The 17,682-nt window shown below is 44.1% G+C and overlaps 1 protein-coding gene across 1 annotated transcript in view; it reads left to right on the forward strand.

The window, feature by feature from the left end:
• Nucleotides 1-17,625, forward strand: part of Prpf6 (pre-mRNA processing factor 6) — a 72,174-nt gene extending 54,549 nt beyond the window's left edge. Inside the window, exons 12-21 of the mRNA XM_036183616.1 lie at nucleotides 599-721; nucleotides 7,006-7,127; nucleotides 8,823-8,961; nucleotides 10,804-10,923; nucleotides 11,299-11,475; nucleotides 12,153-12,286; nucleotides 13,163-13,254; nucleotides 14,675-14,789; nucleotides 16,828-16,954; nucleotides 17,385-17,625. Coding sequence (XP_036039509.1) covers nucleotides 599-721; nucleotides 7,006-7,127; nucleotides 8,823-8,961; nucleotides 10,804-10,923; nucleotides 11,299-11,475; nucleotides 12,153-12,286; nucleotides 13,163-13,254; nucleotides 14,675-14,789; nucleotides 16,828-16,954; nucleotides 17,385-17,537 — 1,302 coding nt within the window. The 3' untranslated portion in view covers nucleotides 17,538-17,625. The remainder of the gene's footprint in view (nucleotides 1-598; nucleotides 722-7,005; nucleotides 7,128-8,822; nucleotides 8,962-10,803; nucleotides 10,924-11,298; nucleotides 11,476-12,152; nucleotides 12,287-13,162; nucleotides 13,255-14,674; nucleotides 14,790-16,827; nucleotides 16,955-17,384) is intronic.
• The last annotated feature ends 57 nt before the right edge of the window (nucleotides 17,626-17,682 follow it).

Here is a 17,682-nt window from a genome sequence, read left to right on the forward strand (position 1 = left end):
TCACTTATAAAAAGACACAGTCTAACAGAATGGATATGAAAGCATGACCCACCTTTCTGCTGTATACAAGAAACACACCTCAAATTCAAAGATAGACACTACCTAAGAGTGAAAGGCTGGGAAAAGTGTTTCCAATCAAATGGTCTTAAGAAGCAAGTGGGTGTAGCCATCCTAATATCCAGCAAAATAGACTTCAAACTAAAATCAATCAAAAGAGATCAAGAAGGGCATTATATACTAATCACAGGAAAGATCCACCAAAATAATTTCAAATACCCAGGAATGTTGTAAAACTAGAGTTTTTAGATGTTCTTTAGTGTAATAGCTTAATATAACCTCCATGCAGCAGGATCTTGCTTAAATTATATTGTATGAATAAATGGTTTCATTCAGTCACAGTTTTAATGGAGGATGTAAATGCAGGGTAGTTAAGACAGAAGCATCAATGAACAGAACAACGTGACAGATATCCTGTTTAGGGTTGCCAGGCTATATGCCTGAGAAAGAAGGTTCCTTATTAATCACCGTTCATGAAGAACAGTCATTTTACAGCTCTAACTGAAAAATCCAAACAAAACATCTATGTTTTCTCTTTCAGGATGCTGAAGAGTGTGACAGGGCAGGGAGTGTGGCCACTTGCCAGGCAGTCATGCGTGCAGTAATTGGTATCGGGATTGAGGAGGAGGACCGCAAGCATACCTGGATGGAAGATGCTGACAGTGTAAGCTTACCTGCCTGCTCCCAGTCTGTGGCCTTGCCAGGAGTGGTGCCTACATGAGTCGGCTGCTTTCCGAATCTTGCCCTTCTCTTCTGTCTCCTTGAAAATCTTTCTGATGTGATTGATTTTATTTTCATATTTTTGTCTGTTTTTGAGACAGGGCCTCACTCTGTAGCCCAGGTTGACCGGGCTCTCCTTAGACTGGAGATCTTCCTGCCTTAGCCTCCTCGTTTCTGGGATTACAAGAGCATGCATTACATCTAGCTCTAATACACTTATTTTAGATGGAGTTGCAGTCATAAGGGTAGCAAACTTCTACAAACCTGAGTTTAAGTTTGAGTGCTTCCTAGATAGAAAAAGTAGCTATTACAAAGGTGTGCCTGCTGGCAGCTATGTGTAGCTATATTACAACTTTCTTAGCTAAGTGGCAGAGAACCTTCATGGCATCAGGTTTTCTCCTACTTCCTAGTTCCCACTACATACTTCATTTCAGGAATATTTTGCATAGAGTTGCTCTCTCTTTGAGATTATTTCCTCAGAATAGTTTTCCAAAGGTAAAACCACAGGGCTAGGTTGATAAACATGTTTAAGATACTAAAATGGGGTACACACCTTTAATCTCAGCACTCAGAAGGCAGAGGCAGATGGAGCTTGAATTCAAGGCCAGACTGTTCTACAGAGTGAGTTCAGGACAGCCAGGGCGACATAGAGAAACCCTGTCTCCAAAAAGAGATTTTTTAAAATCTATTTTGTGTTTGTGTATATGTGTGGGTATATGCATCTCATTGCATGAAAGTAGAAGCCACAGAACCAGATGTAGAAGTCAGTTCTCACCTTCCATCATTACAGGTCCTGGGGATCAAATTCAGGTCATTAGGCCATGGCAGTAGACACTCTTATTTACCCTCTGAGTTGGACCTTGGTGTAGTAGTAAAATTAAACAATAACAACGAGAACAAAACTATATTCTCTTTAGATACTTGCAGGATCATAGCCTCAGGTCAACCTGGAAGTGCCTTAACAGGGCTTAAGTCTGTCTTTGTTTCATGAATCTTCTTATTTATTTGGTTGGTTGGTTGGTTATGTGGTGCTAGGGTGGAACCAGGGGTCTGGGCATGTTGGGCAAGTGCTCTACCATTAAGCCATATCTCCTACCCAAGTCTGAATTTTTGAGTACTAGAGGTGAGCGGTTTTACAGACTACATTTTGACCTGGCTATCTGTTATATTTGCTTGTGGTTTGGTTGAGGTTTGTCTTTGGCAGTGTTAGGTGTCAGATCTTCCTTCATACACAAATATATATATATATACATATACACACACACACACACACACACACACACACACACACACACACACACCTGTTGAGTTCTGGTCATGATATGTTCTACAGAGGTACAGATACTTGTTTGTTGTTACTGGTATTTTACTCTTATGTGGGGGGCCCATTGCCAAGCTCCCAAATAAATCACACATGGAGGCTTATTCTTACTTATGAATGCCCAGCCTTAGCTTGGCTTCTTTACTTTTAAATTTTAAATTAGCCCCAGGGTTGGGGATTTAGCTCAGTGGTAGAGCACTTGACTAGCAAGCACAAGGCCCTGGGTTTGGTCCTCAGCTCTGGAAAATAGAAATTAAAAAAAAAAAAAAAAATTAGCCCTGTGTACCTTTTGCCTCTGGGCTTTTTCCATTCTCTTACTCTGTAAATCTTACTCTTACTTGGTTGCTGGTTGTGTCGTTGGATGGCTGACCCCTGGAGTCCTTCTTCTCTGGCTCCTCCTTTCCCTTCTCTCAGATTTCCCCCTCTATATATTCTCTCTGCCTGCCAGCCCTACCTATCCTTTCTCCTGCCTTCCTATTGGCCAGTTCTTTATTAGACCATCACATGTCTTACATAGGCAAAGTAACACAGCTTCACAGAGTTAAACAAATGCAACAGAAACAAAAGTAACACAACTTAAAATAATATTCCCCAACACTTGTTCACTCTGACCAGCTGTCCCAGGTAGCAGCTGTTAGGACTTTATTGTATTCTTACTGTTGTTTCCTTTGTGATTAGCAAGCATTTTTAAGAAAGCATTTTGAAATTATGTTGGTATTCTCCAAACATCAACTTACTAGTTTGAAGGTCTGTTAATAATGGTTGGTTTTGTTGTTCTTGTTGTTTGTTCATTTTTTTTTTTTTTTGTTTATTTCTTTGTGTGTGTGTGTGTGTGTTTTTTTTAAGGCAGTCTTACTATACAGCACAGGCTGACAAATGAACAACAGTCCTTCCTTAGTCTCCCAAGTTTACAGACAAGAGCCTCTGAGCCAAAGTAAAGAACAATGTTTTTCACTGAAATGGTTGTTTCTATGGTATATGCCAAGTGGTGGGTTTCTATTTTGATTTGGTTTTTGGCTTTTTAAAACATTATTATTTATTTATGTATATAAGTGGTTTGGCTTCATGTGCACCACATGTGTATCTGGTGCTCACAGAGGCCAGAAGAGGGCATCAAATCCCCTGGAACTGGAGTTACAGAAGGTTGTGCTGAGTCCTCTGGAAAGGCAGCCAGTGCTTCTAGCTGCTGAGCCATTTTTTCGGGCCCTGCTATTATTTTTTTGAGATAACATCTCTTGTAGACAAGCCTTACACTTCTTGGGTAGCTGAGGGTGATCCTATGACCTTCACCTTCTAAGTACTAGAATTATAGGCATGAACCAATATGCCTGGTTTATGTGGTACTAGAGATTGAACTCAAGACCTTATAAATGGCAGGCCAGGAAGCATTCTACCAATGAAGCTATATCCCCAGTCTTTGCTTTTGGTTTTCTGAGAAAAGATCTTGCTGTGTAGCCTAGGCTGGTCTCAAACTTGTGATCCTCTTGCCCCAGCCTTCTGTTCAGCTCAGATGTTTTTAGTTTACATATTATTTTTGGTACCAAGAATTAGAACCAGAGCCTAGTGCATGTTAGGTGAATGCTGTACCATGGACCTATATCCCTAGCCCTTTAAAAAAATTTTGTGTGGGGTTGGGGATTTAGCTCAGTGGTAGAGTGCTTGCCTAGCAATCACAAGGCCCTGGGTTCAGTCCTCAGCTCTGGGGGGAAAAAAACATTTTGTGAGTTGATACTGCATAGTAATGAAGAACATTCCTGTTCCTTTTCATCTGGGTAGAACAATGATTCATCTTTTAGTTGTGCTGTCTCTGTGTGAATCTCTTGAGACTAGTATGTGCATTATGACAAAGAACTCAGGTACTGGCTTTGCAGCCTATGTATGCTAATGCAAGCTTTACTCTTTGAGTCTAGAGGTAGGTCAAAAGGGTTTCATTATATTGGGGCTGGAAGTATCACTCAGTGGTAGAACATATGCCTACCACACACAAAACATCAGATTCAACTTGCTGTACTAAAATATGTATATAAAATATATACCTATATAGAGAACAGTAAACACATGTTCTCTGTGTTGAGTGAAAATTCCCTTGTATCTAAAAGAACCTAACACTTGGTTGTGACAACTTCTTTATTCTAAACACAGAATTACATGCTTTGCATCTCTCTCCTTTATTGCTTTTAATAAAATTGGAGCCTTTATTAGACACCACTCTGAAGATAACAAAAATGTGAGAAGCCCAAGAATGATTTTAGTTTTTTCATTCTTCCTTTCTTTTCTTTGTTTGCTTTTTGATGTAGCCTAGATTGGCCTGAACTCAGAATCCTCTTACCTCCTCTGCTTCTGGAGTGCTGGGGGTCAGGCATGTACTGTCATGCCCAGCTTTTCTCATTGTTTATTGTCACTTAACCACATTTACTTAGTAACCATAGCTGTTTTTCTTTTTCATGCAGGAATGAGAAGTAATGTTTCTAGTATGTTTAAAACATGGGGTGCTCTCCTAGTGTTCCTTCCTACTGTGGGCCCTGGGCACTATTACTTGATACTATAGGCAGTTAAAGCAATAGAGGTTCTAAAAATCGTTGCAACTAAACTCATTGCTTTAACCAGCAGCCACACAGAAGAGTATAGACCAGGTTTGTCCTTTGTAGATACTTCTGGTCAGGATATAACACCTAAAAAAAGGCCCTTCTTGATTTTTCTGGTGGTTGAGTCAGAGTCAGGCCAAGGATTGGTTCTGACCAAAATTTTGGCATACTTCTGTTCCTTCTACACCTCTTTCCACATATATTGTGGGTCTTGGACACTCACAGGCCCATTGGCATCTCTGTCTATGAAGATATCTGACCATCTGAGGGGTTTTGGATGACCAGATAACTTCCCTATGGTGTGTATATAGCTGTGAGAACAGCTCCACCTGGCCTTTTTTTTTTTTTTTAAGAGAATTTTACTGTGTAGGTCTGTCTCACTTGGAGCTCACTGTGTAGACCAGGCTGGCCTCATACCCACAGAGATCCTCCTGCCTCAGCCTCCTAAATACTGGGATTAAAGGTGTGTGCCACCACATCCAGCTCCACTTGGGCAGTTTTGTCATTTACAGTTGTAATTGTTTGTCCCTAGTGGCCATTACATTAACTTGTCCCCAGATTCATACTCCCTTTTTTGTTGTTGTTTGTTTTTTCAAGACAGGGTACTCTGTATAGCCCTGGCTATCCTGGAATTTGCTCTGTAGATCAGGCTGGCCTCAAATTCAGAGATCTACCTGCCTCTGCCTCCTGAGTGCTCTCTGCAGAACATAGAAAAAAGTGATTTCTTCCAGGGAGGAAGTCATCTATGAAGCTAAAAACAAGTGTCTGAAACTGTCCAGTTTGTTGTTGGGTCTCATGGTCATCATGAAGACTAAGTAAACTATCTCTCATTGGAGTTGTCATTGCATTTGGTAACAGGCTTTGTTACTTGATATTATCTATCACTAAAAATTTTTTTGAATATGTGTGTGTGTGTGTGTGCGCGCATGCGTGCACACACACATGTACACATGCTGCAACATATATGCAAAAATCAGAAGACAAACTTGCATGAGACCTGATTCATTCTTTCTACTATGTGAGTCCTAGACATTGTACTCAGCTTGTCAGACTTGGTGCCAAGTGCTTTAACCTCCTGGGCCGTCCTATTGTCCCTTTTTCTTTCTTTTTTGTTTTGTTTTATGCGTATGGATATTTTGCTTGCATGTATGTCTGTACACTGTGTGTGTTCAGTGCTCAAGGAGGCCAGAAGTGAGTGCTGGATCCCATGGGACTGGAGTTACAGATGATTATTGTAAGTCACCATGTGGGTGCTGGCAGTCAAATTCTTGGGTCTTCTGGAGGAGCAACCAGTGCTTTTAACTGCTGGGCCATTTCTCCAGCCCCTACCTATCACTTTATGTATATGAATGTTTGTTTTTTTAAAGACTTATTTTTATTTTTGTGCATGTGTATGTGTACATGTGCCATGTGTCTGCAGATACTTACAGAGGCCAGAAGAGGGTATCATGTCCCCTGGAGCTGGAGTTATGGGTGAACAACCTGATTTGAGTGCTAGGAACAAAACTTAGATCCTCTGTAAGAATAGCAAGTGCTCTTAACCACTGAGTCATCTCTCCAACCCCTAAAATCACTTGAATGTAAAAACAACAAACAAACAAAACCCTAGAGGACCCAAGCCTGATGGTACAGGCCTGTAACCACAGCTATTCAGAAAGCTAAGATAAGACTGTAGATTCAAGGCCAGTCTGGGAACTGAGTGAGACTGTTGCAAAATAACAAATAGAAAAGGGTGAAGAATATATATAGCTTATGATAGAATGCTTGTTTGTCATTACAAACCCTGGCCTTGAATTCAATCCCTGGTATTGGAGGATGAGGTGGGGGTAGGGAAACTTAAAGGAAGCAGAGCCTAATGGTATCTGCTGTGTTCTACTAGATGGGTAGGCTTCTGGTACAGGTTTTGAATGGCTTAATCCTTTTAATGGAAAATACATAGCACTCCTAATTAAAAAGCAGCATGTGATCACACACACACACACACACACACACACACACACACACACAAATTGCCTTAGCTATAGCCCTACATATGTGCATATTTGTGTGCATTTGTTAACTTGCAAGTAAAAGCTGATACTCCTCTTACCAGCTCTTCTTGCAAGCCAGGGGGCCAGATGCGTGCCTTCTGGACTTTTTTTTTTTTTAAGCATTTGTGTCCCCATTCTCAGGTGTCCTTGTCTTAGATTATAGTTTAATTAGATCAGTGCCACAGCACATTTGTTACCAGATGCTATTACTTAGATTGCAAGAGGCTTAAAAAAGTATTATATGCCCCATGCAGTCCTAAATTACCTTCCTCATAGTGTCTTTCTGCTCTAGTGCGTGGCTCACAATGCCTTGGAATGTGCACGAGCCATTTATGCCTATGCCCTACAAGTCTTCCCCAGCAAGAAGAGTGTGTGGTTACGAGCTGCATACTTTGAGAAGAACCATGGTACCAGGTATGTGGTCAGCTTCTACTTCCTATCTGCATGGTGTTGGATTAAACCTCGCTTTCCAGAAGATCAGGGGTCTGTCCCTCTGTGATCATGAGCAGGTTACAATGAGAGTAGACACTTTTGTGGCCCTTGGGACTCTGAAACTGCCTCATTCTTTATAGCCCTTCTATGATAGATTGCCACTATTTTATAGTTGAGAAACCAAGGTATCAAGGAAGCCTGTCCTTTACTAGTGCCCATGGGTCTAGGAGTGTCCAATGCAGGCTGTTAGTGCTTGGGTGCCGTCTTCAGCAGTGGGCGGTACAGTGTCAGGGCCCATGCAGTCTGTTTTTCATTTAAGCTGCACTGACTTTCTGGGGTTTGGCTGGTTTTTGTACACAGAAGGAGGTCCCTGACAATTTTCTTTAATTGTACTCTTTAATTGGAAAAACCTTTGAGTCTGCCTTATTGGCTGTAAATGCTGATTAAATTAGGCATTGTAGTTTCTTGTTTTAAATGTGTGACTCCCTAGGGTATTGGGCTCATGTCCCTGAGCACCCTATGTCATTTTCTTCTGGGTCCTCAGCTCTTGCCTAAGTTGGGTGGGCACAGACCTTGCTGGTTTCACCAGCGTTATAGCTGGGACTTTGAGCTCTTGTTTCTTTTCTGGTGTTAGTTAATGTTAGTTTCTACAGGGCCTCTTCTTACCCTGCCAGCTGGCTTGGTATTTCAGAGTTAACTCCTTAGGGAACTTGAGGACTTTCTAAAACAATCCTGATCCACCTTGTAGAATGTCACTTGGTACAGTCTTAAGTGCTGACTCGCATGGGATCCTATCATGTTAGATGTGGGTTGAGACCTCATAACTTGAGGACTTTCTAAAACGATCCTGATGACCCACCTTGTAGAATGTCACTTGGTACAGTCTCAAGTGCTGACTTGCATGAGATCCTATCATGTCAGGAGTGGGTTGAGACCTCACAAATCTTAGCTTAAATGTAAACTGCTATCCACTCAAGTGTTTCAATGGTTAGTTTCCTCCTACTAAACTATATTTTTCTTTGCTGGTAGCTTCCAGGCTGATGAAGAAAGTCATCAATAATTGGGCCCAGGTCTCTGGGGAACATGGTGTTGCTTCTGTAGGCACTTTCTGTGTGATATGGTTTTGTGTGTTCTTTGACTTGCTGCTGAACACATGAGGCCCATAAGGGTCATCAGTGAAGGTGGTGTGACCAAGAGGTGGTGGGCCATAGATAATCCAGAGATTTCATACAGAGTATCCAAGGCTGACAAGTATTCTTAGTTAGTAGTGTCCTAAAATCACTCTGGATAAGACCTTTTTTTTTTTTTTTTTTTTGAGGGGGGCAGGGTTGGGTGCCAGGGACCTTAATCTTTATCAACGAATCCAGGGTCCTCTGTGCTTCAAGATAAAAGGGCCTTCACTATCACCAGACTGCCATGTTATCACTGCCCCCAGGATATGTGGCTATAAAAGGCTCTGCTGTTTAAACAATGCTTTGCTTTATAGAGCCCCCTTCAGTAATTGATTTTAGATTCTTTATGGGAAAGAAAGATTTCCCCACACTCTCCCCATCGTAAAATCTTGTAAATCATTAATAGTTCCGAACTTTGGAGTGGTAACTGTCTTTTCAGCATCCCGATGGCTGTGAGCTCTGACTTATGGCCCTGACCCTAGTGAGGATGGCCTTTATCTTGCAGGGAGTCTCTGGAAGCACTCCTGCAAAGGGCTGTGGCCCACTGCCCCAAGGCAGAGGTGCTGTGGCTCATGGGTGCCAAATCCAAGTGGTTGGCAGGGGATGTGCCTGCAGCAAGGAGCATCTTGGCCCTGGCCTTCCAGGTAGGTGAGGAATGCCTGTGCTGGGAGGGAACATGAACACAAACTCAACTATGGTGCTACTGTGGCCTTATTAATAATTATCCTGTGCATAATCCTTTGGATCTGCTATGGTCTAGTCCAGAGACACTGGATTCTGTAGGTGGCCTCTTCTTATGGGGCCAAAGCATGAGGAACATCCCAACAAGCAACATTGACCGCTTAGTCCCTTCTCCTTCATATGACTATGGGTCAGGTATTCCAGAGTACAAGACCACGATGTAAGCTGCTTGGGTGCTTTAGTACCTTTGTGAGAGTGGAGCCCTATTAAAACAGCTACACCTACCTGGCCTAACTAGGCCTAGCTGTGTATGTGTGATAGTGGTGGTCAGAAGTGCGTGTGTGCGTGCGTGCGTGCGTGCGTGCGTGTGTGTGTGTGTGTGTGTGTGTGTGTGTGTGTGCGCGCGCGCGCGTGCGTGCGTGCGTGCGTGCGTGTGTGTGTGTGTGTGCATGTGTGTGTGTGTGTGTAAGCCTGAGGTCAACCTAGGGTGTTTTCCTATATCACTTCCCATTCCCCCCAGCCCCCCGACAGGGTTTCTCTGTGTCCTGGCCATCCTCTATCTCACTCTATAGACGGGCTGATCTCGAACTCACAGAGATCAGAGATCCCCTTGCCTCTGCCTCCTGAGTGGTACCTCACCCTTTTTTTTTTTTGGTTTGGTTTTTCAAGACAGGGTTTCTCTGTGTAGCTTTGTGTCTTTCCTGGAACTCGCTTTGGAGACCAGGCTGGCCTCGAACTCACAGAGATCCGCCTGCCTCTGCCTCCCAAGTGCTGGGATTAAAGGCATGTGCCACCACTGCCCAGCGAGCTCACCATTTTGATTCAACTGGATACCAATTTGTCTTGAGAATTCATCTGTGTACACCCTCTACTACCAGAGTTATAGACATGAATTGCCTGGCTTTTAAGTCAGTGCCCAGCAAGCACTTTACCCACCGAGCCATCTCCCTAACCCCCATATAACATCTAAAACATATTTTTACCATAAAAAAATAATCTTATAGTTTATGATAACATGTTAAATTTTTTTTGATAAGTTGTAGTGTTATATAAATGTCAGTCTGGTATTATAACCTAGGGCAGCAGTAAAGTTTGTCTGTTGTGAGTAAACACCAGAAGAGCTAACTTGGGTCAGTATTTTATTACCTGGAGAGACTACAGGAATAGGTGATAGTGCTGTGCGGGATATTCGATGTCTTTTCCACATACGGTTTTCTCCTCTAGTTGTGTGCCAGAATTCTAAGGTTGTTCTTTTCCCATAACTATAGACACAATGGCCATGTTGCAGAAGTCTCTAAGGAGGGTGGGTACAAGTTTTGAGGGCACTACTTTTAGTCCCCTGGACTCTTGAGTGGTCCATGCCTGTGGGAGTCCTTAACACTTCAGTATCTACACCTTGATCTACCCTGACCACATGGACATACTGGTATGGCTAGCTGAGGGGAAGGGATGAAGTTAGGTATAGCAGGTCCCTACACAAAGACATGAGTGATCCACTCTGTTTGAAAGGCCATGCAGAATTTAGACGGATCCTGGAGAGGGCACATTGTTGCTTCAGTGCCATGGAGGCCTCATCTGTACAAGAATAAAACCAGATGTGGTTTTCTTTTTTCTCTTTTTCCTCCCAGGTAAGCTTGGGTCCTAGATGAGGTGTCCATTCCTAGCTTGTGCAGGAACATGCTAGTTCTGCATCAGTCAGTATGAGGCCCAGCTCAGTTCCAGACTACCTGTTCTTGATTAAGTGTGATCTAGCCCTGGTCACTTTTGTGCTGAGCCTTTTTGATGCAGCTGTGCTTGCTCTTCAGGCCAATCCCAACAGTGAAGAGATCTGGCTGGCGGCTGTGAAGCTGGAGTCAGAGAACAATGAATATGAGCGAGCCCGGAGGCTGCTGGCCAAGGCACGGAGCAGCGCACCCACTGCCCGTGTGAGTGGTAACTGGTGGGTGGGGTGGGTTGGCAGGATGCCTCTTGGCTCATACATGGCTTTGGGAAGGAGTGAGATGAGTAGGACAGCCCATGAGACAGCCCAATCCTGTTATTGGGCTTTAAAATACATTTCTTTAGCTGGGCGGTGGTGGCATATACCTTTAGTCCCAGCATTCGGGAGGCAGGGGCAGGTGGATCTCTATAAGTTCAAAGCCAGCCTGGTGTACAGAGCAAAAGCATTCCTTTCGTATACACAAAAGAGCTATGTACAACAGCTTATGAGGCACAGGACAGATGTGTATGATGTGAAGGTAGTTAGCATCCAGATAAGTGGTGGAAGTGTTCTGGTGTGACGGTGCTTGTCTAATTTGCAGGTGTTCATGAAGTCTGTGAAGCTGGAGTGGGTGTTGGGGAACATCGCTGCTGCCCAAGAACTGTGTGAGGAGGCTCTGAGGCACTATGAAGACTTCCCCAAGCTGTGGATGATGAAGGGGCAAATCGAAGAGCAGGGGGAACTGATGGAGAAGGCACGGGAGGCCTATAATCAGGGGGTAAGCCTCTGTCAAGATGTCTCAGGGGCCAGGAGATGGTACACACACCTTTAATCCAAGTACTTAGGAAGCAGAGGCAGGCGGATCTCTGTGAATTCTAGTCCAGCTTGGTCTACAGAGTGAGTTGTTCCAGGAGAGCCAGGGCTACACAGAGAAACTCTGTCTGGGGGGAAAAAAAGATGTCTCAGGGAACTCAGCAGCATGACATTGGTCAATTTCCCACACCTCTGAAAGAAGTATAGGGCCAGTGGTCTGTGATAGAACTTTGTGCTTGGAACTGAACCTTTATCCTTCCTTTTGCTATGGGTACTATTTTTTTCTTTCTACAAAGCTGCACACCATATGTTTGGAATATATGGGGTTTGATACATCAAAAGTAGTATAATGTACACTCAGTGTATGCTTGTGTATGCAAAGTGCACATCCTGTATACACATGTGCATGACACACACAAAGTCCTGCAGACATCCTTTGTGTACATGTGCACAATACAGCTATAGTAAACTGCTACACACCTGTTTGCATGTGCACACCACAGAGCCATATCTGTAAACCCATATGGAGAGTTTGAAGTACATGTCTAACAGCCTTGAAGTGTTCTTGGAAGCTGACTACAATTCTCACAATTTTGTGGATGCTTTCTGAGCTCTTATTTTGCTCTATATTTTTGGTCACAGCTGAAGAAATGTCCTCACTCCACACCACTGTGGCTCTTACTCTCCCGGCTAGAGGAAAAGATTGGGCAGCTAACTCGTGCTCGGGCCATTTTGGAGAAGTCTCGTCTAAAAAACCCAAAGAATCCTGGGCTATGGTGAGTCCTTAGTAATTGGCTCAGCTCCCCCCTTTAGAGCCTACCGTCTCTCAGCTTCTTCTTCATTTCAGCCCAGGCTCCTGGGGGCACAACAGTAAGTGACAGCTTCTATGAGGCATCACAGTCCCTTCCTTGGGAGAGCTGGGTCTAGATGGTGAGTGGGCTTCTGGTGAAGGGCTCTAAGATGTCAGGGAATGAAACTGAAAAAGTGGACTATAGAAGAGGTACCATAGGCAAGACCTTGAGGAACATGAAGAAACTTGCCAGAGAGGGAGCAGAGTGTGGTGGTGTGCACCTGTAATCCTAGTTACCTGGGAGGTTGAAACAGGAGGGTAGTGAGTTATGCCAGCTTGGACCATGTTGCATTACAGGAAATGGATACAGAGTCCAGCTAGGGGTTAGGCTGGAATGAGAAGACACTGCTGAGGAGGTAGTTCTTGGTGCCTCTCATGTGATGATCCACTATGGTCTGGGTTTATTCTGATATCTTCACTTATATTTGGATCCTATGGGGTCTGGAATCTCAGATGGGGCTGCTGCCTTAGTACCAGGCTGTGGATACCAGTGCTGCTATATCTGAACAATATGGAATTCCAGCCACTTTCTAAGAGACAAGAGCCTTCCTTTGCTGGCAAGAGGTTCAGTGGAAAGAGTGCTTGCTGAGCAAGCCTGGCAATCTATGGAATCCATTGGGAGCAGTTTCCAGTGGTCCTCTGTCTTCCACATGTGTGTGGTGGCACATGTACACATGCATGACAACAATAATAAAGTAAAAAATTAAAAGACTTTTAAAAGGGTCTCTGGCAGAAGGCCAACTGGAGTAGTTGGTTGTGCTATGATAGGTGGGGTGGGACATCCCTGGGCCTGTCTTCCTAGGTTGGAGTCAGTGCGGCTGGAGTACCGTGCAGGGCTGAAGAACATTGCCAACACACTCATGGCCAAGGCACTGCAGGAGTGCCCCAATTCTGGTAAGCGCTTCTGGTTGTCTGATACAGCATAGAGGCAACCTGTGGGATGAGATTGACTGACTCCCAAAGACTCCTTTAAGATGCAATCTGTGTGTCCCATTTTAGTCAAGCTTCACTGATTTGGTTACAAAGGACTTCAGATTAAATCCTCAGTCTCAGGATGGGAGAGTTTGATTTCATGTTATGAAGCATTTTCATTTCTTTTCTTTGGGGGGGCAAGTTTTAACTTTTATTATTTATTTACGTGCCATGTATAAGAAATGTAGCTGGGTGGTAGTGGCGCATGCCTTTAATCCCAGCACTCAGGAGGCAAAGGCAGGTGGATCTCTATATTTGAGGCCAGCCCCGTCCACAGAGTGAGCTTCAGGACAGCCAGGGATACACAGAGAAACCCTGTCTCTTTAAAAAATAATTATAATAATAAAAAAAGAAAGAAAAAAAGAAATGTATATGTCACTTGAAAAAATTTAGAGTTTAAGAGGAGGAAATAGAGATTGCCTCTAACCGACTACTTAGGAATCTCTTCTCTTAGCGTTTGTAGTATTTTTATGTTATTATACAGAACTGAATTAAAGTTACACTAGGTGTTTGATGCTTTTTTTTGCAGGGGGCAAAGTTTTATGTAGCCCATTATGGCCTCAGACTCATTATGCAATAAAGGCTGGCCTTGATGAATTCCTTTCTCTTCTGATTCCACTTTCCAAGGGCTAAGATTACAAGCCTATGTTATCATGCCTGGCTACGTTTTTTTGTTGTGGTGCTAGTAGTGGTAATTTTTGTTTGTTTGTTTTTGCTAGACTCTTTCTTTGTAGCTTAGGTTGGCTTCTAATCCATGATCACCCTGCCTCAGCTCTGGCTTCTCGAGTTCTGGGATCACAGGTGTGTGGTACATGCCTGGTTATTCTCCTTTGGTTTGTTTACTTTTTGTTTTTTGAGGCAGGGATTCTCTGTGTAACCTACTATGCTGGAAGCTATTGTCTATTTTTTATTATTTTATTTTATTTATTTATTTATTTTGGTTTTTTGAGACAGGGTTTCTCTGTGTAGTTTTGGTGCCTTTCCTGGATCTAGCTTTGTAGACCAGGCTGGCCTTGAACTCATAGAGATCCACCTGGCTCTGCCTCCTGATCACTGGGATTAAACGTGTGTACCACTGCCACCCAGCTGCTATTGTCTATTTTTAATAGCAGTATGTGATAGCGCTTTCAGATTACTATTGCCTGTTGCCTGCTTGCTGCCTTGGTAAGAATGAAAACTTGCAGCTATTCTGGCAAGGCTGCTGTAATTCAGGAGGTTACTTTGTAGGTGGATACTTGAGGCCCTTGTGGTTGCCTTCAGTATACTCTTTTGGGGCAGCCTGAGGGAGAGGATGCATTTCTGAAGCCAGAAGTGAGGGCAGATTTTTGCTTCTGATTTTCAGGTATCCTGTGGTCTGAAGCTGTCTTCCTTGAGGCAAGGCCGCAGAGAAAGACCAAGAGTGTGGATGCCCTGAAGAAATGTGAACATGATCCCCATGTGCTTTTAGCTGTGGCTAAGTGAGTAGTAGTTCTTTTGTGGTTGCTTATCCTTGGTTTCCTGGTGTAGTTTTGCCAGTATCTTTGCCTGGCCATGCTGACTTTGTCTGCAGGATGAGAGGCTTGGGCCTCAGTTGCCAGAACTACTGCTTTAGTCTTCTAGGCAGCATTATCTTGGTAGAGGCGTTGAGGTACTATCTAGACATCTGTCTGGTTACCCCCCTTTTCTCAGGCCTTCTGGGTTTTTTGTTTTTTTCTCAGCCCCAGGCTTCTGATGGGGCTGTTCTCTTTGTTTCAGTACCAAATGGGTCCTAGCATACATGCTGGACCGATTTTTTGCTATTGATCCATGCAGAATTTAAGTATTCAGCCAAGTTTTTACTTTGATTGTGTTAGCAGAACTCAGACCCTTTTAGCTGGTCCTGGGAGTAACCCTGACTGTAATCTATTGTCTTGGAGTGCAGAAGTGATTAGCCATGGATCATCTACAATGTCATCAAGTGATCTCCTATCACCTCCCAGCACAGGAGTGTGCCATTGGTGGTGGTGATGGAGGCAGAGCCTTAGAACCAGTTTGGTTCTGTTTGAGTGGCATTGAGTGCTCAGGGTCTGGTACAACTGCCTTCACATTGCTGCCTGGGCACCTGTGGCCCTAGAGATGAAGGAGGCATTTGGCCCAGTCTTCCTACCCTGGGCTTCCTTTTCCCAGAGTAAATTCTATGTGCCCTCAGACAGAGCAGCCATAAACTTCACAAAAGGCTTTGTTAAAGTAAATAAGTCACTCCTTGCTGTTCCCAAGCCTATGACCCATGTGCCCACTATCTTGAGTTTATGCTCTTTAAATCACAGTTTATCTAACACCAAGCAATTAAGAGCACTACATGGCTTAAAAAACAATCAAGTTATCAGTGTGAAATTACTCCATTTGGTACCTGAGAGCAGTTCAAACAGCTGCATGCAGTGGGAAGGTTAGCTGTGCACCAGCTGCCTCACTAAGGGAGGGAGGGTGAATACAGCCCAAGTCCTGGGCCTGCCAAAGTGATCCCCACAGCATGTAATACCATCTTTCCTGTTGTTCATCCTGCTATCCTACACTAACTACCAGTTGGGGAGAGTACCCATGGAGACCCTACGTTGGTTCCTTTCCTTCCTTTCTTAATTTTGGTTTCTTGAGATAGGGTTTTTCTTTATAGCCCTGGTTGTCCTAGAACTATCTCTGTAGACTAGGCCAGCATCGAACTCAGGATCTGCCTGCCTCTGCCTTCCAAGTGCTGAGATTAAAGGCATGTGTTAGCATACCCCACTTCTAAGTTGGTTTCTAACAGCCCAGTTTCTTGGCTTCCTGCATGGCTCATCTTCAGCCGCCTTTTCACGTAGTATCAGGTACAACAGTTATATGTGCTGTGGTCTGAGTGCTATGGAGCTGCAACTCCAGTGGGCTTAGGTCCTCAGAGCTGACCTTTGGAAACCCATCTTTGTGTTTGCTTCTGTTGCTGCAAGGGGCTGGACAAGGCAGGATAGTCCAGGGTTGGTATGTTATTGAGGAGCAGTCTGAAATTTCTGGTTTTTATAATCAGCCTTAATGTTTGTCTGAGTTAGTTTCAAACTGTATTTGACGGGGGGCCGGGGGATAGTTGTAAGAAGTTAAGATCTTAGCCAGGAGGTGGTTTACACAACTTTAATCCCAACACTTGGTAGGCAGAGGCAGGTGGATCTCATTGAGTTCTAGGCCAGCCTGCTCTACAAAATGAGTTCCAGGATAGCCAGGACTGTTCGCAGAGAAACCCTGTCTTGAAAAACCAGGGGGAAAAAAAGAAGTTAAAATCTTGCTGTGTATGTGTAAATGTTATAAAGAGCAGTGGGGGGTCAGTGAAGCAGTGGGGGGATCTAGAATGACCTCCAGGTATCCCTGCACCATGACTCAGACCTGTAACACATGCCTAGGCTTGCTGGTCTCACCAGGAACAAGATAGAGCTGATGACCCCCACAGAACAGTGACTCCCAAGCCCAGCAGGCACTATCTTATGCCCCTTGCTCTAAGTACTTGTCTCATAACAGGCTGTTCTGGAGTGAACGAAAGATCACCAAGGCACGGGAGTGGTTCCATCGCACTGTGAAGATTGACTCAGATCTAGGGGATGCCTGGGCCTTCTTCTACAAATTTGAACTTCAGCATGGCACTGAGGTGAGGCCACCCTAGAATACCAGTGATCAGTAATATCCTACCTGTTCCTTAGCCACTTCTGAGACAATAGAAATGGGGAAGGGGAATAGGAAGTGGCCAGGACCAGCAGCCCATTCCCAGTTGAGGTTTGTTGGAGCCATGCTCATAAGGCAAGGGTGTCCAGGGTGTCCTGGGGTCCTCATTGGAAGTAGTAGCCAGACCATGTTGAATCCAGGAAGTTCCTAATTCAGAGATGGTGCACCTGGCAACTTGTGGGAACCAGAGGTCCTGAGTCTGACACAGGTCAACACACAGATGCACTCACTGACTTGGATGTCATGTTCCCAAGAGGAGGGGATAGCTTGAAATCTACCGGGGCCAGATCTGCAAGGGGACAGGCAAGGTTCAGGGTGTACCTAACAAGAAACTCAGTACCCTTTGATCTCCCCAGGAGCAACAGGAAGAGGTGAGGAAGCGCTGTGAGAATGCTGAGCCCCGACATGGAGAACTGTGGTGTGCTGTGTCCAAGGATATCACCAACTGGCAGAGAAAGATTGGGGAAATACTAGTGCTGGTAGCTGCCCGTATTAAAAACACCTTCTGATAGCTGCAGTGGAGGACAGGTTACTTTGGACAATGAACACAAAGCCTACACTGTGTATTTTCATTCATTAAAGATTTTTATAGAGTTATGTTGGGTTTAGGGTGTCTTTTTTTTTTTTTTTCTTTTTCTCTCTTTCTTTTTTTCT

Source organism: Onychomys torridus, chromosome 4 (assembly GCF_903995425.1).
Source record: "Onychomys torridus chromosome 4, mOncTor1.1, whole genome shotgun sequence".
NCBI classification, from domain to species: Eukaryota; Metazoa; Chordata; class Mammalia; order Rodentia; family Cricetidae; genus Onychomys; species Onychomys torridus.